This window comes from Diprion similis, chromosome 1 (assembly GCF_021155765.1).
Source record: "Diprion similis isolate iyDipSimi1 chromosome 1, iyDipSimi1.1, whole genome shotgun sequence".
Classification (NCBI taxonomy): domain Eukaryota; kingdom Metazoa; phylum Arthropoda; class Insecta; order Hymenoptera; family Diprionidae; genus Diprion; species Diprion similis.
In genome coordinates, this window is record NC_060105.1 from 17862744 (window position 1) to 17882942 (window position 20199).

At 37.2% G+C, this 20199-nt stretch overlaps 1 protein-coding gene across 6 annotated transcripts in view; it reads right to left on the reverse strand.

Annotated features, from left to right (window-relative positions):
• Positions 1–20199, reverse strand: part of LOC124415874 (F-actin-uncapping protein LRRC16A) — a 53994-nt gene that overhangs the window by 25360 nt on the left and 8435 nt on the right. For 4 of the 6 annotated variants that reach the window (XM_046896600.1, XM_046896591.1, XM_046896565.1 and 1 more), the window contains exons 4-13: positions 19465–19658; positions 18412–18589; positions 10333–10571; positions 9769–9863; positions 9345–9386; positions 8633–8820; positions 6344–6421; positions 5674–6007; positions 3621–3889; positions 75–202 (exon numbers count right to left, since the gene is read on the reverse strand). In XM_046896600.1, coding sequence (XP_046752556.1) covers positions 75–202; positions 3621–3889; positions 5674–6007; positions 6344–6421; positions 8633–8820; positions 9345–9386; positions 9769–9863; positions 10333–10571; positions 18412–18589; positions 19465–19658 — 1745 coding nt within the window. The remainder of the gene's footprint in view (positions 1–74; positions 203–3620; positions 3890–5673; positions 6008–6343; positions 6422–8632; positions 8821–9344; positions 9387–9768; positions 9864–10332; positions 10572–18411; positions 18590–19464; positions 19659–20199) is intronic. The other 2 variants (XM_046896582.1, XM_046896609.1) reach the window with 2 other exon arrangements.

The following is a 20199-nucleotide window of genomic DNA, read 5'->3' on the forward strand; positions in this document are numbered from 1 at the left end:
GAATGTTTCATCATCGAAGTAAAGTGAAGAAGTCGTTGCACTTGAACCAAAACATATTCGAACATTCAACTTACTTTTCTAATGCGTATGCAATATCACTGTATCCTTGAATCGTTATGTTATTCCTATCATAAATAATATTCTTCAAATGATTGTTTATTTGCAATGCCTTTGCTAAAAGACGAGCACCAGCGTCACCAATCTAAAAATACAAAATAATCGTTGATTAAAGAATAGCAAATTTGCATGCGGCAGTCCGTGCTAGTCTCCTATTTTATTCTTGATTTTCACCATGTCGGTACGATGCGAGAGATCAAACAACTCTAAATTAAATGAATAATGTTTCGACATTTCTGTAGGTCGTTGAAAATATTTTTATTCCCTTTAAATTAGGACGATACGGCGAACGACTTAAAATACACTGGCTATAGAAATTAACGGGCCACTTACTTTTCTGTGAAAAAAAACCTACAAATTAAGAGTTGCATAACTTTGCAAAAAATTCATGCATAAAAACTGTGATGCGATTTTGAAACTCGAAACATCAACATCAAAATACTTTTTGAGATTTAGTGAATATTAATTTTTTTCCGAAGTTACGTCACTTCGAATCGACATTCGTCAAATTTGTAAAATTAATGTTGAGTTCGAGCACTGCATGGAGCACAGCAATTTTGATAGCCATTTTGGAGTGGAAAGTATACCTTTCAAAAAAAAAATTCTAAGTTGCTGTACGACTTTTTTTTTAATTACTGACTAATAATCGAAAAGGTGTTACAAAAACTTTGATTAAAAAAGTGTTGTGCCACTTTTGTAGCATGACACATATGTGGGCATTTGAAAAAAACGTGTTTCTACTACATCGATTTGACTGTAGTTTGGGAAATCAACGTTATTCACATCGCTGTATCCGATTCTGAAATCGGATTTGCAAAATTCAAAATGGCGGATCCAATATAGCGGAGGTAAATTCGAAAACTAGCTTTATTCCGAAGAATGTATATACCTCGAAGTTTTTGAGGTTGCTGAATCTGAATCTGAAATCGGATTTGTGAAATTTGAAATGGCGGATCTAATATGGCGGACGAGAAGTTCAAATTTGATCAAATCCGGTCGAAAAATTGTACCTAGGGGTTTTCGGGATCACTGATTACGAATCTGAAATCAGATTTTGAAAATTCAGGATGACGAATCCATTTGGCGGATAAAAAGTGCGAGTCTAATCGAATCCAGTTGAAAAAGTTTCGGTCCGCCATCTTGTATTTTCGAAATCTGATTTCAGATTCGTCATCAGCGACCCCGAAAACCCCTGGGTAGCATTTTGTGCACAGATTTGATCAAATTTGAACTTTTCATTTGCCATATTGTATAAGCCATTTCGACTCTTACAAATCCGATTTCAGATTCAGATTCAGCGACCTCGAGAACTTCGATGTAATCACTTTCGTTAAACCATTTTCGAATTCACGTCCACCATATTGGATCCGCCATTTTGAATTTTGAAAATCTGAGTTCAGATTTGGATTCAGCGATCCAAAAAACTGTTACACTGCAATTGTAGGATAAATCTATGGAAATTTTTTTCCTACACAAGAGTGGCACGAAAATCTTATTTTCGCCCGACACTCAAGGGATTAATGAATATTACTGTACACACAGGGTCAGTAATTATGACAGCTCATTTCTTTAACAAGTCAGTCACGTTGGAAATCCAGATTCAAGCCGTGGTGGCTGTTTGACAATGACACTGCAGGCTGAAACTGCATTGCCAACGTCACCGACTTGTCCAAGAAAATTAATCGCTTCAGAATTACTGCTCTCATGTGTACAACTTTTTCAATTGAGACTAACTGTAAATGAAGCACCCAAGAACACGTTATCTAGCTATTTTTTGCGTATGCTCATCGTTGACATTAGACCGTATACTTCTGGACCGTGCCTCGTTTATACTTTAACATTGAAGTAATTGTGACGAAGACAGTGAGTAAAATAATTTTCTGTGGGTCAATTTCTGTGGGTGGTAACTAGTCTGTAAATTTTTTTTCAAAATTTTGAAAAAGTAAAAAGACGATCCACTTTTTACCAAAATAAGGCATTAACTAACCAAATTTCACCCTGAACGCTTGAGCGGTATAGGAGTTTTGCATCCCCGCGTTTTCGAGGTGTACAACGGGTCTTTATATGCACCTTAAGATGCGAATTAAGACGCAGCGAAATTAAAAGATGGTGAAAATATTTTCATTGGGAAATGCGTGTTATCAGTTTAAAGTCCGTTTTTATCCGACTGTTTTTACAATAATACTGGTCGACGCAGCAAGCTTATTCTTTTTGTGAGATATGAAAACTTTTATGCGTATTTTATCTGTGATGACTAGTAGATCAGAAAGGAGGGGCAAAAGGGGTGATTTTGCCCTTTGTAGCAATATTATCAATATTTGGACAGCAGCGGCAACGGGTGCGTAAACTCTGAAAGATACGTTAAAAGTAGCAAAAGACAACTCTAGTAGAAGACTTTATCAAGTTAATTAACACGAACATGGTATGACCAACGGTTTCTCTGTTCTCCACATGCTTCCCTTGTCTGGCAACTCGTATCACAAGCGGGACGGCAATGCGTGATCCAGAAGTATACGGTCTAAGGTTTCTCGTTTTCGATCCAAAAATTGTGTAACAAATTGACAGGCTTGCGAGCATTGTAAACAAAGTTTTATGACTATAAATTTGTTGGGAAGATTATTTATTCAACTAATAAGAGCTCTGTCCTTGCACGTATTGCGGCTCAACCCCCCCCCCCCCCCCCCTTTAGCACTTTGATCCACGCTTTCTTGTGTAGGTGTTTTGGTTTTGAATATGTAATATATTGGATAACTTGGCGAGAAAAAATCGAAGGAATAGTTCAAAACAAAAAAAATTTGACAGTAAAATTCCAAACTACAAAGTGGCCATCTTGTAAAATCTAATAACGAATTCTGTCTATCACGTACGACTGTGTTAAGTCGAAGGTTCACTTTTCAAATTTGACAAGAGTGATTGAAAGATAAGTTGACTCGAAAAAAAATGTGTATAGACTAAATCTGAAAATCGAAACATGAAGCCAAGATTTTCAGCTTCCAACATCGTTTTTGATTCAACCCTTTGCTTGAAATTCACGCAGTTACAGCGTTTCAAAGTTGGATCTTTTTCGGTCTAAGACGGGAGGGCCCGTTAATTTTTTCCACGGGTATAGATCAATCATTATTTCGTACTTTGTCAAAGATGAATTAAAAGGAAAGCGGTGGAGTACGTATTTTATTCGCTGCTGGAATAAATTTAAAAATGGTGAGGGTCATAGCTAAGTCAGGTCGAGATAGCTGGGAACCTCTCATATACATAACAATCAGCATTCGCAAAAAAATGTCCAGCAGTGTATTGGGCCAATGATGGTGAATACGAATGAAACACCTCGACTATGTAATAAATATTAGATATGAAACGAAAATATGAAGAAATTCGCGTAATTTTCAAAATTTTCATAATAGAAAAACATTCTACAGTTGAACTAGGATACGATTTTCCAAATTTCTCAATAAAAAAAAAAGTCCATAAAGGGCCCATTGAAAAGTATCATAATTCGTACATACCTGATTACCACTGATATCCAGCGTATGTAGGCATGTGTTACTCCCCAAAGCGTTAATCAAGTTGAATAAATCACTTTTCAATCTAGAATCTGGTAAATGCAACGCCTGCAATACGCAATCATCTTCCTGCATCATAGTTACCAGTGCTTCCATCACAACGGCAATATGTTTAGTTTTCATGCCAGCTAGATTTCGACCCATGTATAGCTGTTTGATGGATTTATTTTTACTCACTGCCGTTATCACTTGCGCTAAATCGACATCCATGTCTGAAACACATAGATTACAAATGAAGCCGGATAATTTTTATTCGCATGATTCTCTGCAGCAAGTAAATTGATGTTAGTTTTTCAAATGGATTAGTCCATGGCACATCGTTCGTTCAGACAACATGACCACTAAAGTCTTTATGATCGAAATATACATATAATGTGAAGAAATAAATTTGTAGTGTAGTTTGATTGCTCTTTTTATTAATCTTTCTTATCTCAACCCGTACCCGTAAGAGGGTGGATTACCCAATTAAACCATTCAGGGACACATTGAATGCACCTGACAGATTTCGATAAAATTTGGTATAGGGGGGTTTCTTGGGTCACTGATAACGAATCTGAACTTGGAATTTGAAAATTCAAAATGGTGGATCCAATATGGCAACATCAAGTGACTTTTGGGATTTTGGTCCAACATATTGGATCCGCCATTTGAAATTTCGAGTTCACATTCATAATCAGCGATCTTAAAAGTCCTTGAGTACCTAATTTCTTCAAAATCGAGTGACTTTTTGGATTGTGGTCCACCATATTTGGTCCACCAATTCGAATTTTCAAATTTGGAGTTCGGATGCGTAGTCAGCGGCCCAAAAAACCTCGTATACCAAATTTTACCGAAAACCGTTCGACAGATTTGATTTGCCCCTGAAGAAGTTAAATGGAGTTAAATCCACCCTTTTGCGAACACGAGTTAGAATTGAGATAAAAATTTGAAAAAATGTGGCCATTATTTGCGAAGTATTTAGGGGGTGGGCCGGTCACTGTATCATTGAGCGTAAGGTAACTATCCCCGATATTACCTGCTGCCGGTAGCAACTTTCGTTGCTTCTCAAATCAAACTTCCTTTTACACGTGTTGTAAAAAAATCGTGTGTCACACATGCAAATGGACGATATCTGACTCATATCGTGTCATATCTTACTTGCTTTTTGGAACCAAATTTTCTTCTTACCAAATCTTACACTCATAAAAAATCACCCGCTTTCCGCACTTGTAACACAATACACTACTTTACAGATATGTCTAGATTTTATCGAAGCTACGTTATGAAAAAATTAATTCCAACCTTTTCCACAAAATTTCCTATTTCTGTCAGACATCCGTCCCTATTTTTCATGTGGCAGTACATCCAGAAAATAAGCAGAAACACCAGAACTAGGATTTTTTCCGATATATGAGATGAAATGTGTGTAAGATAAAGTTGTAGAAAAATATGAGTTTATTCTGGAAGTTGATCCGAGATGCAACTTTAACTCAACTTGTTCAGAAACAATTACATATATCAAACTCAGGAGTTTTTTTTATAGATTCTCAGTTGAAAATAAAGTTATGAAAGAACACGAGTTATTGTTGGAAACCTCTGGAATTTCTTCGAATCCTTTAGTGAAATCGGACAATTTTTTTTTCTTATTGTCTAAAAATGTGGTAAATTTTTGCCATAATTTCTCAAAAAGGTTGTACGGAATTTCAAATAACTTTTTACGCCCAGTAATATACGGTAGAAATTAACAAAAGTGCAGACTGGTCCGGCAGTCAGGTTTAAAAGTAGCGTTCTGCTGAGAAATCGTTAAACATATGTGTATAATTTCTCACGCCATTGAACCTGTGAAATTGATCAATGAAAAACTATAAAAAAGGTATTTCCGATGAAACAAATTTATAAACGGCGTTGAAACTCAACTTGTCAAGAGTTGCAGAGAATATAATTGTGGAAAAATGCTATACACGAAGTATAAACTTTGTAACAGACACTGAAACGGCTTTTAGGAAAAGAAACTTACTGCTGTCCGAGATATCCAATGACGATATACATCGCACACCATGAATACACGATTCGAGGACATGGGCACCCATCGAACCTAAATTATTTCCACTCATATCCAGCTCCAATTCGACTGTGCTTTCATTACAAGCCAAGCCAAGCAGTAAATTCTTCAGTCCTTCTAAGGGTAGTTTACAAAATGAAATGTTCATGTATTTTAATGATAACGTTGCCGTGAAAAACTGCTTAAAGCTTGGCGGTATTTCCTTAGTCTTTTTGCTCGAAAAGGAATTTCGTGCTACATTTAAATGCACAAGATTTGTTGCGCAGCCTCGCAACAGTGCACCGAATAACTGAAAATTGATAAAGAAATTCAATTTTTACATACAAAACACTCTTCAACGTACAAGATTGTGTTGAAAAAAACAAAAGAGAATGTAGTCGTTAAAAGAATTCTAGCAACACAACTGCGATGGATCTTTGAATCCCTTAAAATGTAAAACTATTTAGGAACGGCACGCGGCTGTTCAATTATTGCCTTTTTCTGCAAGAGTAAACGAGAAAAGTATCTAAATATAGTGAAAAAATGTAAATTTCTCTAACGTTACAATTGCAGAAGCAGAAGCTCTGCCTTCAATATCCAGCGGTAAAAAGATACGAAGAGTCTGTTATTTATGATTGCAACTTACACATTCTAAGGTCGTATCCGTACCACTGAGGTCCAAATGAGTTAAGCTATTTGGTTGTGCCAGGAAGTTGCACAAGTTCTGTGAAAAAAATTCTTACTATTATTTATTTTACTCTGAAAATGTGGTTTTACAGAATTGTCAACACATAGTCACCTCTGAAAATTGAGGCAAGAGATCCATCATTTTCAAAGCATACGAGTTTACGGCGGCGTGCAATTCAAGGAGGTTAGTTGCTCAAGTCTTGATAGTTTTTGTTAATTTTTTGACGAGATAATCTCCAGAAAAAAAGTAAGCAACTTACAAAGATATTGAACGAATTTACTACATTTTTAACTACTTTGAAGCGATTCGAAACGAAGCATCGATGTCTAAGCTTTTCTTCATAATACTAGTATTTTGCAGTTTTGCATTTTCAAAGAGATATTCGTAACTTTGTGGTACCTACAATAATCTGATAAATACTCGATGTAGATACGACTATCTCGCAATAAAATTTAAAAATAATATCAATTTTTGGCCGAACCATCCTCGTTAAGCATGAATGAGCTGTAACATTTGTATCGGAAGATAGAAAAAGAGAAAAAAAACTCATTTTTGCAAAATCTTTAACAATGTCATTTGAGCCAATGATGATGAGTGAACAACAAAAAATAATATCTCTGCTATTTAATAGAAATGATTCTGAGCAGATTAGTGTGATACCAGGTAACAATAAGAGATGAACAATTTGAGAAAAGATTTTATGATTAGGCTGGGTTCACATAGGCAAAGTTTATATGATGAACATATTAAAATATAAGCTCGTAATATATTTATTTATTAATATCAACGTTTCTACCTACTTAGAAGTGTTCAAAACTCCCCACAATTTCGGTGTGCAAGGAAATGAGGTTAGAATAACGAGTTGACTTCGTTCCATAACGAAGCTGAAGCTAACGGTTACAACCAGCAGTCAAACTCTCCAAGCTTATTTTAAATAAAAGAACGCGGTATCCTTCATTGTAGCGGATTCTATAAAAGTATCAGCTTTTCATGCGTATCGTTTTTTCAACAATCTTAAGGATATGCAGTACTCCTACCTTTATCGATTGCGTAAACTCTCCCTTATTTTTCATATGTTTAATAAAAAAGATTAACGGTAATGGTTCAAATTTCTAATGATTTTCATTTACTGACCTTATTATTGCATGAAAATAGTCTCACGATGGCTGATTTTATCCCTCATTCTTTCCAGAATGTCGGAAAGTATCTCATCCATGCACTTTAAAGCTCAAGAAATGCGGGAAATTGGAAAATAGTAAGACGTCGTGAAAACTACACATCTTTTTGATGATTTTTGGGATATTAGCGACTTTCCTGAATTCGACTACGAAAGAGCGATGCGCCTTGGAAATTTCAACCATTTCCGTTCATTTGTTTATTTAATATATGAAAAATAAGGCCACGTTTGCTTGGTCGGTAAAGGTAGGAATACTACATTTCCTTAACGCGCATGCGCGAGTAATCAATCGGCCATTCTCGCTAGCGAATTTCCTCAACACGTCACCACATTCGTGTTTCACTTTTAAATCTCTCAGATTGGTCCCCTCAGTCTTACTTTTTCGTTCGAACCCCGATAATAAGTTTTTATTTTTTCTTCTCATCTCTCAGAATACAGAAATCACGGATTGTGAAAAATGTTTCAGAATACTGAATTCGGATTTATTTCGCTCCGATTCTTCGATACGTAGTTATCGTTGTGAAGGTAAATTTAACGACGGGGTAAAATGAACTGAAATGAAACACTTTTATAGAGCATAAATATTTTTCATTTCAGATGCATTATTCACTAATTCCACTTTGAGGTTTAGGGACCGTTCGGTAGCGCACTCGCTGATTCCAACAGCCGGTAACGTCACAAGCTGCGCGTTAAACTTTAATGGTAACATTTTTCTAAATCAAGCGTTTTCCGTTGGAAAACCGGCACCGACTTACACAAGGCAGATCACTGTACAACGTGGATAAGATCCGCCAAAATCGGTGATTATCAGCCTTAATCGTCAACTTGTTAGCTGGAGTTATTCGGCTTTGCTCAAATTGATTTCTACTCCTTAACATGGACATTGTTTCATTTGATTTCGACATCATTGCTCGAGCAACAGCTCAAGACTTTGTGACTAGTTTGTACTCTATTTTCAACTTTGGATTCAGACAGTACATTCCATTCAAAGTTAATTCACACCAGATGTACAGCTGATTCGTTGGGAAATAATTAGTAGAAGTATATAATATAGGGAATGTTATACTTACATTGACATCATCTTTCAAACTGTTTCCAGAAAGATTCAAGTATTGAAGACTGCTGGGCATGCTTCTATTCAGACTCAAGGCATGTGCGATTTGATTAATGCCTTTACCCGTCAAACCGCAATGAGCAAGATTCAGCTTCTGTAATCCCTTAGGTAGTTTACCCATGAGACCACTTAAGTGTGTAGCACCTTAAAAAAGTTATATTCAAAAAGACGGATTCGGACAAAAGCAAATATTATCAACTTTATCAAGATGCATAATTAGACTTGAAAATAATTCGATAGTCAATATAGAATGGCACGTTTTAAAAAGAAGCATACAATTATTATGATAAGAGGGAACTTGAGCATAGCTTCTGGCAATGTGAATTAGTTCATTTGCACTGCAAGCATTATTTCAGCTCTACCTTGGTGGAAATTTTTTGTCTATAATCCAGTTTAAATTCATCATAATTTTTCTGAAATTTTATGAGATACTCTAGAATTCTCAGAAGAAGTGTAAACCGGGTGTTTGCAAATGAATTGCAAAATTTGAATGAAAAATTTACACCAAGGTATAATGATCGTCTCTGAGAAAATTACTTTTGTTACATGCTTGAGAGAAAAAATTTCTTAGCTAAAAATAATAGATTGAAGAGTAGGAAGAAGGTAAAATATTTTGGAAAACTACTGTGATATAAATAATAATTAGTTACGTTAAGTTTTGTGCACACCTTGCATCAATTTGGCAATTATCCCACACAAACTAGAGGCTCCTATAAAAGTATGAACACACCATTTATAAAATGCGGTCTATAATTCAGTAAAGTCTATAATATTCAAATCTTTACTATCAAAAAAGAAAAAAAAAAAATTACATATTACATTTCACTCGACGTATCCAATATTCTCTCAATATAATATCAATACAAATAAGCCTACGGTAGAAATTAAACGACTGGATTTGTGTCAATTGTTTGATGAATTATGACTGCACGCGACAAATATCAAAACAGTGAGAACAAAATGTAAATAAGTATTTACAAAGCAGTGAATGTTTGAACAGCTTAGCGTGAAAAAATGCGTAAATAATGAAAAATATATATGCCATATGTGATAGCGACAATTTTCTATAAAATATTCAAAGCTTAGACTCACCTTTATCTTCTATCATATTATTTGACAAGTCAATTGTATGTAACATAGTATTGGTGTTGGATATCAAAGCTATTGACAATTTGTGAGCAAAGTCCCTGAAAGCATTGAATGGGTCTTGAGATGAAACCAGAATGATAGCATTTCCCATTTCCGGAAAATAGATTAATTTTCATTATCAGACCCAGCAAACATTTCATAACTATCACTACAACAAATTATAATAATGGCAAGTTGTCAAATTGTTCTTCAACCGTATCATATACCGGACAAGAGGAGGCTGAGACGTTCGTCCCGCCGATTTGATTGAAACTCACGGTACATAATGTTGATAGCGAGAACGATAACAAGATAGAGCAACAACGCGCTTTTCAGTCGATTTAGAAAAAGTGACATTGGCTATATGCGTAAAACTGTAATTTCACCATTGTGCCGATAGAGCAGACAAGTTTTTCCAAATTTCGATCTTTTAACAGTTCGAATTTTAGCAGTTACAGAAATCTTACCTGATAATGTTTGCTGAGAAATGTATTTGATGATTACTTTTTTTTATATCATTATACCTACCACTTGAATCCTAGATTGTCTAAATAAATTTCTTGAATCGACAGAGATCTTCGCATGACGTGCAATAATCTTTCCAGATGTTCATGACTTAGTTTTATATGGGAGGCTCTTAACTTAGTGAACCATGTATTGTATTCTAATGCTGAAATAATTGGCACCAAATCTTTTTGCTCCAGATGATCAAAGTCCCTCAGATTGAGCTCTCGTGTGTCGTGGGATAAATATATCGTATCAACATCCTGCAATAACATCATTATATTCGTAACAACAAACTGCAATACATTTACTCTTAGCGAGGAAAAACTCTCAGGGATGAATAGGTCGTACGAGTAGGAATACGAGGGGTATTCAGGCTCAAGATTCCTGTTACCGGCACTTACCGACATCTTCCCTAGACTCAAACCGTTCTCCGCGATGACGTCACAGTCTGCCGAAGAGGCCGAAAGGCAAAATGGCGTTGCCTTACCAACAATTTGATCTACCGAAGGTCAAAATCGCGCTGGTTTACCAACAATTTTATCGACTGAAGGTCAAAATCACGTGGCTTTACCATCAGTCTCGCTGCCATCCCCACCTACCGACGGTCAAGGTGTAGCGCAGACGCAAACCCTTGTGTTCTCAATGCGATCAGTCTACCCATGAATGTTCTGGTTAACCTTGAGCGGCTTCTGGTTCGATATTAAACACCCTACATTCCAGAATTAATAGTTCCAAGAATTGTTTTCGTTATCCGAGATGCATGTGGTAATATCAACCATACTACATTCTTTTCCCACGATATCAATCATCCCCCACATTATGTCCCCATGACCAAGAACTGTTTTGTGAGGTTTAAAGTACGGTGTGACATCAACCACGGGATATTTCACAATTAAGAGTTCTGAGAATTGTTTATTACTAACCCTTGCAAATAAGTTGTTCTGTAGTTTGTCTTTTTTTTTTTCCTGTTTTTGGAATTTTTACAGCGCTAAGAGGGAAGTCCGCAACGATATCAGCACGCCCAGATGTAAGAAGTGTAGGTGGGAAAGCAGCCTATACTTGGTCATACAAAACGCTGCGATTTTTAGGTGATGTTTCCGGAAAAATTCGTAAAATTGCAACAGAAGTACTAGAAATGCTGTATATCTAAACGTCCATAACAACCAGGTACACTGAATGCACTAAAAATGTCGGACGCTGATCGAATTTTTTGGTCATCATTTCGCGACAGCCGGAGAGCGCAATACAAAAAAACGTTAAGAAGGAGATTGAATCGTGGCACGTAATGTGTACTGCGGTGACCGAGGCACGATGGACTCCCTAAGCCGCTAATTATTTTTTTATGTCTCTTGAACACCGGGTACAAATTAATTTGATCTATCTCGAACAAATTCATCATCATTTTGCCATAATAAAAAAAAAAAAAAAAAATTCAGAGGCAAGACGAACACCCTCCAAAAGTTTTACAATTGTTTTTTTTTTTTTCTTAAAATAACTGCATCCTTTAATTCTACCTGTATTCCATAAATTATTAATTATCTATCACTGTGTACGACAAAAAAAAAATCATATTTTGAAGCAAATGGTCTTCATCTGACAATGAAATGTCATTTTTTTTTAATCTTTAGAACAAAATTTTTTAACCCGAAAAGAATGATGCAAACTTTGATTCAACACATAATAAATAATCCTCTGAAAGTCTCTCAATATTAAAAAAAAAACATTGTCAAAATTTGTCGACAGGTCCGCCGTGCCCCGGGTCTCCCCTATTTCATAAAATCGCGGTATACTTCAATAATACATCTACCCAAAACAATAACCTAATTATAAGTAACATTAACTGAATCTTAACCAGGAAAATGTCAGTGAGTAGTGGATATATTCAATTACAGCATTTCCATTTGTAAATTCAGAAACTTCGTAGCAAATGCGTACAACTCGACAAAAAAAACCTACGGATAATGACAACACATGTTTATTGCAGGGAAATTATATGTAAAGTGTATTACTTTTCACGAATAAAACATGATTTCAGATTACGTGTGCCATATTTTATTAAAATAAAAAACCACGTTTTGCAGTACGCCGCATTTCTCGGCTTCTTGAAAACTCGGACTTCGGATATCGGTACACCTTTTACGACATTGCTACTAGTGCGGTTTGTCGCAGCACGTCACTCACTCATTATTAATGTATCTTGTAGTAGTGTATTTCACTAACCTCGATTTACAGTTGTGCCTAAATGAAATTGCGATACGACTTACGCGGTATCTTTGTCAAGTGACGTTGTGTAGCGTCTACTCGAGTAGTTGCTGGATGGATTTGAGTGCCTCTGTCACAGCGGTACCTGATGGATTTCTAAAGAAACTCCTACATCATAGTCAGCAAGATCGGCGGAGAACCACATGGCAACGACTTCAATCGAGGAATACGATAGCGCCAAGCATGCATCGCGAGCTTGGACCGCCAAATTATGAAACTGCGGAGGAAGTGCCAATATAAAGCTCTGCTGGAGGGGCTCTGAAGCAGAAAAGATTCCCGCCGTTTGGGCAGCAAGCCGTAAGCCTTCCGACGAAACGACGAAACACCGGTAAGCGCACCTTCACTTCCCGATGGGAGACACCCATCGGCATGAAAATTGGCCACAGGCTAGAGTTTAAGAATTTTTATGATAATGCTTTAATAGAGCCGGATCATACTAGAAGAAATTGCGCCTATGTTCCGGATTTTCGGTTCCGCGTAGCAATGCGCGTGCAGCGTAAGTGCATTACGTCCTAACGAGAATTTGCCAACAATGTGGACTTGAATGTAATTTTTTTTTTTTTTTTGGTAGGCACTGGAAATACACAAGAGTGAAGCAAGAAGCGGGCATTGCAATCTATAGAGGATAGCGAATTCAGCGATTTTTCGATGTGTCTATACGGAAAAAATGTTGGTGGTGCCGTTCGTCCAACTTACAAGAGCAAAATTATTTTAGAAGAGCCAGGCCTATCCTCCACCCTTTCCTTTATGGGCATGTCACCCACTTAGAGAGTAGTCAAAATCCGAAATATTAGGTCCCGCAAACATTTATTGGCTGAGGTAGAGACATTTTTTTACATTTTTTACTTGAATTTGGGTATTTCTCAGTACGCAGAGGTTTTTTGTACGAAGTTCCCAAAAATCGGTTTCCTGGTGTAAAATTGACCAAGGAACGAGTATGTCCACAGATTTGACCGACGACAAATACCTACAGATGTATTGGCCAAAAACGCTCAAAATTGACCAAGAGTTCCCAAATCTTGGAGACATGTTCAACAAATGGTTTTTTGACTATCCCTGAAATGTGATAAGAAAAGAAAAAATAAAAAAATGGCTCTCCCTCAGCCAATAAATTTTTTCAGGCCGTAACATTTTGGCTTTTGCCTACTCTTTACTTTGGGTTAACATCCCCACAAAAAATAAGCCAATTTGGAGGGGGTGGACGACAGATTCAGCGTTTCTTAAATCATTTTGCTCACTTAAATACACGGGACGCTGGGCGAGATTCCCTCTCTCGATGAGACAGCAGGAGCACCGACACGTTAGTGAGTCAGTGCTCCTAATCAAAAAACAAAAATCAAAAAAACTAATTTCAATCAGAAAACTAGAACTCTTATTAATAAATTCAAAAACTATTTGAAAGATTCTCACAATTTTCAGATCGAAAACGACGTATTTACATCCCTTAAATATTCACCTTAGCAAAGGTGATCAACGCGGGCTGATTCCATGTCTTTTTTGTGGTGTTGAAGCTCGCCCGGAAACACGGCGAACCGATCGAGCACACTTGCAGGGAATGACTTTTCCAACTTTGTTACTATTGCGGCATCTATCACGCGGCGCTGCGCTACTTTTTTCGGTCGAGTGGTTCCACAGAAATATCTTGAGTGTAAGGACTGGTAAGCGCTGACTTTATGTTTCCTCTAATCAAATTAGGAGAAAAATAGAGTAACGATGTGTCAAACGGTTTAGCAAATTTGAATTGGCATGTAGAAAAGAGCTCGAAATTGTATTGGGAATTTCTATGTTTAGTGGTCGTAGTTTGAGTTCTGCGATAAAGGATCGAGTCAACTATGTTAAGGAGTCTAACCACCCAAACCGCTTTAAAAATGGGTATACTCTAAAAAAAAGATTCATAAACTCGAAGCTATAGAACGAAATGTTTTTATCTTTGAACAAACAGTACAATAAGGCTTTAGGAATGCCTGAAATGAATATCACACAAAAATATTAAAAAATGTCAACGCTGTAGCAATTATCATGGAGGTCCTCCGCACGATACGCGCGTAGCTAGCTGCAGGTGTAAAACCGTGATGTTGAATATAAAAGAAAAATCAGCTCATTCGTCAGATTTACGCTAAAATGTGGTGTACGAATTTTTTGATTCTATCATCGGGGAAAGTATGGAGAGGTGAACACAAAAACCGTATTTGTCACCGGAATTTGACGAGAAAAAACTAAAAATAAATACGAGAAGTAATCGCAAAAATCATACGCTACATTGTAGATAATGTTTATAAGAGTATTTGTATGCAAATTTCAAGTCAATCGAACTGATAGTTTTCGAGATCTACTTGTAGCTAGGTCGAAAAAGTAGTTTCGAGATAATCGAAAAAGAAATTAAATGTGCGCGGTTATTCAAGTGACGGTGCGGTTTTTGTGTTCCACCTTCAGCGATTCTGGACCCATATACGAACACTTCGTTAGCTGATTAAGCATCCTGGGCTTCTTTTTGGAAAAATTTACGTGCTTGGTAAGCCTCTTTCGTGCTTTTGCTAGTTCGGACGCCTGCGGTAGCGTAACGCTCTTCAGATCGACTTTCATACCCAAACTGTAGCAGCGAAGTTTACTTCAACCTGCGTAGTCAGTCAGAACCTTAGTTAGAAGTTCATGGTTCACACTATATTGTACGGTGTACGGGTTTTTCAAAGCCTGTAGGTTTATGAAAAACTCACATTATTGTGAGTGTCTTTGCCTTCTATTAATAAAAGACGGTAATGCAGTGCAACTGAAGGATTCCCCTTAGTTATGAAAAGGAAGCGTCGGGTTTGCCAAACCGAAGAATACCCTGAATATCTAATTTTGTGTCACAGACTCGGGAGTTAATCAGAGTGACCTTCCTCCTCGGAATAAGGTATGAAACCGTTAAGTTTTTACAGCAAAAAGTATGATACAAAATAACGTAAAATTTAAAATTCTGCTCCTGATTTATTTCAATAAAGTTTTATAATTCTATCCTTGAAGAGAGCGGTGTTCTATTCGGTGCTTTACGCGAATATTCCAAGTTAAATTATGGTAGTTTAATTATTCTGTGCTCTACAGGAATATTCTATTTTTGCGGAATTGAAAGAGAGTTCAAAAATGCTCTTTCGTTTGTATTGGTGAAGTGTTGAAAAGCTAAATGTTTGAAATTTGTCTAACAAGAAGAGTATCACACCTTCGAATCACAGATTCTGTTCAAACTCATGGAGGTGTTTACTTGGATCACATAAGCCTTTTGTCGCTCGACTCATTCAATAATATACTACTATCGAGCTATTATCAGTCCTCTGGTACGATTATGAACTAATGCAACCAACTTGGCTACACAATCGAAATTTCGTCAGCGGATTATGAAAATTGATATTCATGCAGAAACTCACCACTTTTTAACTTTAAAACCACAGTAAGGCGAACCAATGGGCAGGAACGAAGGGAATCGAAAGTTTAGTATCATACTAAGGTGATGTTTTAGAATGCTGAGGGTGATTATTCAAAAATAAAATAAACTAAAGAATGTCATAATAAAACAGGATTATTAAATATATAACTTCTAATTGCGTTGATTCGCATTCTAGACTATTCAGCCATATTATCAGATGTATGTACATTCAAGATCCTCCAAAATACTTTTAAGCATTCTCGAACGTTGAATACCTCGCATTACATGCAAGTCATAGCTGATGTCTGCGATACATTTGACACATAGTGGAACGTTTGATCTCAAGCGCTCCAATTTCGCAGTCAGTCTTCATCGTATTCTACGATAGTCGCGTGTTAAAAACAGCATTGACACGATTTCAAGTAAACATCACATGTTGCGGCACGAAGAAAATACTAGTGTATGTAATTCTGTAACTCTGGAAATAATCGCATAGAAATAATTTATCTACAAAGTCTTAGCACTTTCACGATAATGATACTTTTATCATACCCCATTCCACATCGAATAGATTAACATTTACGATAAATATTTCAGACAGGTACTACCTATCTAATACAATGGTTGATCGTGTTAGTTTGTATATGTTTGGTTAGGTTATGTTTTGTTGTGTAGTTTATTGTTCGAAATCTGTCATGATCTGTCAGATACGTAAGGAGCTGGCTTTCTGATTTTATATTGGTTGAAATAATTATCTAACCGTTCGAGGCTATCTTATTTCGAACAAAAACAGTGAAAATGAATCGTAGACAGATAATAGTTTAAGAGTTATTTCGTGATGATTCGTAGTTTCTGTTTTCGTCTTGAGCTGTCTTCGTACTTTTCATAGTCGGTTGACAAAATTTCGATAGTATATCCGAGTTGGTTGAATTAATTTAGAGTCGTAGCAGAGAACCAATAAATGGCTCGATAATGGTATATTGGTATATATAATGAGATCGTTCTGTGCATCAGGGGCTTGGTATCTTGGGACAAGTAAGCACCTCTACAAGTTTGAACAGAACGAATGATCTGGAGGTGTGATACTCTCCTTGTAAGTCTCGAAATTGATTCTAAATCGAAGATTGAGATAGCTAGCTTTGGTCAGGAACCAAGAAGTTCGGCAATAAATGAGTCAAACGGGTATTTCGCCACGGGTCTGCTAACATGAGCTCTGACGCACTCCTATTTATACTAAAAGCTTCTGTTGGCCGCGGCACCGCGTTGCTCTTTTCGTCGTTATCGAGCCCGTCCATGAGTCACTCTTAATTGCATCGAAGGCAATCTCTTGCTGTCTCTGTCCGTTGTCCAGTCGTCTTGGTCTTTAGTGGTCACAGGATAAGCAACCTTCAACCGAATCGCTGAAGATAAAAATACTCGAAAAAAACGATGCAAGAAAGCAGTCGGAATCGGAGTCTGGTGCAGTGTTTGCTAAACACCGAAGAGATCATGACCAAAATTGGACATCGAAAAACACCCGAATGGCCGGAAGAAACAAATATCAAAGCAGATCAAGCTCGAAAATGTTGGCTTTTAAATTCAACCGAACGAAACACAGGATCGCCATGGCAAGCAGAAGAACGTTCTAGCGAGGAAGAGGACGAGGAAGACGTCGCCATATATTATGTAAGTGAGGCAATGGTGGAAGAGGCACGCAAGTTCGACGTCAAATCGACAACAAATAAATGCAGGTGCCTCGACAGCGGCTGCACCGCGCAACGAACCCGAAGTTTGCTCGGAAATCCTCCTCCTTTTTCATTTTGAATAAATTACTGAGTTAAAATAATCAGTTGTTTTCAACTTCAAACTGTATTTGCAGCCAACTGACAAAAGTCTGCATCAATTGGCTATAGTTACTCAATATCGGCACCTCCTCGATTTGTCTAGAACATTACGCTCACGTAATATTGGTCTTATATATATATCATTTTCACACGCTTGTCATACAGTGACGCTACGGGGGTGCGCACCACAAGAAACCAAATCATAGGCAATTGGAGGTATGTATCTAAGCAGTTCCGAGTTTCATCATGGTGATATCAGCCGCGCGCTAGCGGCTTCAAACCAAAAGTCTGAAACTCTAGTGTCCATGTAATCTCATATATCAACAATCACGACGTTACGAGAAGGCGGCGCATTCAAACGATGTTCTAGCTTTTCAGATATTTTCGTACCTTGGTGCACAAGATAACGAATCATTGGAAGTTCAGCCAAATCAAAATTTCGGCACGTGATCATTTTGCTCGACTATAATAAGTGACAGAATCATCCAATAATTCAATAAATTATACTCGATATTCGACTATCTCAAAATCAAATTATTAACAAAGGGAATTGATGAGTAAGTAACTTAGTCCTAATCCATATCATTCGATTTAGGATATCAAGATTTCCCTTACCCACGCCACTTCGTCTCTGTACGGAACCCCATGTAAGTCACACATGCAGGCATACTGTGTAGAAAATCCGCCACAAGGTCCTGTATGCCTCGTAGCTTCCGTGCTTCTGGCTAATTCACTACTTCTAATACTTTGGAGTCTGCTAGTCGGTATGACGTCTATTTTTCGTATGATGTAGCTGAAAAATTCCAAATCCATCGTTTTATTTTACACATGGGTCAAGACGATAATACCTGAAACAGTTCATGCTTATGTGATGGTAATCAATACAACGGATGGAAAGAAACAACATAGGTATGATTAATCTGGATGACCATAATGGGCAAGCAGCATACCAAATTCCCGTTTCGATACATTTTGAGCTCAGAAAAGATTATTATATAGAATGTATCTCTTTTTTACAAGTTTGGTACTTGAATGCCTCAACAATTACTAGAGCGGTCAAACCCCAAAATCTAATCAGTTCTGGTGTATATTGCGAAAAGCTACGCTATTTCTATCGGGATCAAAATCATAAAAAATTTTCTTGGAGATCATGATATTCGAATAAATCAAACGCTGCTGAACCGAACGAATTCAAACTCTGTAATCGGTTTTACAGGTTGAGAAGAACTGGATTAATTCGATCTGAAGCCTAAATCTGTTGGTCCGTTCTCGGGGTATCGTGTATCGGCTTTTTTTTGGACACCTTTTTGTTATTCGAATAATGAGTAAATTATCGAACCGATTGAGTTAAAAATCTAGCCTGATCAGTTCTAGGTCAAGAAAAGCAGCCGCGTGAACCGAGACCAAAATCTTCAAAATCATTTATTTTGTTCCCGGGATATCGTTAGAAAAAAAACTGATCACACATCCGGACGTTCATCTAAAAAAGGTTGGGGGTCTATAGCACTAAAAATTTGGAAATCTAGTGTGAAAACTCGATTCTACATTTTCCGGGCTCTTATAATATCTTCCTTAAGGTCAACATACTCTGTTGATGTGATCCGATCCGATCCGCTCCGCTCCGAACGGAAATAAACAAGTTGGTATGAATAAATGGACATGACTTACTTCAGAGGTACCGTTGGAAAAATATTGCGGATTGCAGTGTGCAAGGCTTCTATCATAGCGTCTACTTCTGCTGTATCGATTCCGCCACCCATAGTTGTGAAGCTGTAAATTCTGTCTCCCACAGTTAAGCTCAACTGGTTTCCTCTTTTCGACTCCACGGCCGTAATCTCTAAATAGTGAAAATGGCAGTCGATCTGTAGAAAAAATACAGCACTGTTAGTGAATATGGTCATTGTCATGACCAGTTTCAACTTTACCATTAATCTTAACCGAATCATTACGAAAATCAATTAACATAATTTCAATTTTCTCAACGGCAAACAGGCGTTACAATTTCGTTCGTAAGTTGGCACTCTAGAAAGCCACGTGGTGTGGCAAAAGAACCTAACCTCAATGAGATTACCGCGCTACGCGGATTTCCAGAATGCCAACTCACGAACGGATTGCAACGCCCGGTTGCCTGTCTGTAGGCGGGGAAGTGGTTTGTGAGTTGTGTAATCGCACGAGTACTATTGTGAACGTAGCATAACATAGTATGTCACACATGTGACTTAAGTCATTTTTTTCAACACTCGAGAAAAAAATAGTTATTCATCTCCCATCTCACGCTCGCAATATCATTCGCGTGAAACTATTTCAACCTGTAATGTGTGTTAATATTCAATCAACAGGGTGTGACTTTTGTGACGAATGCTAAAAGCCTTCATTCATCGAATTGAAAATTGCCATAAATAC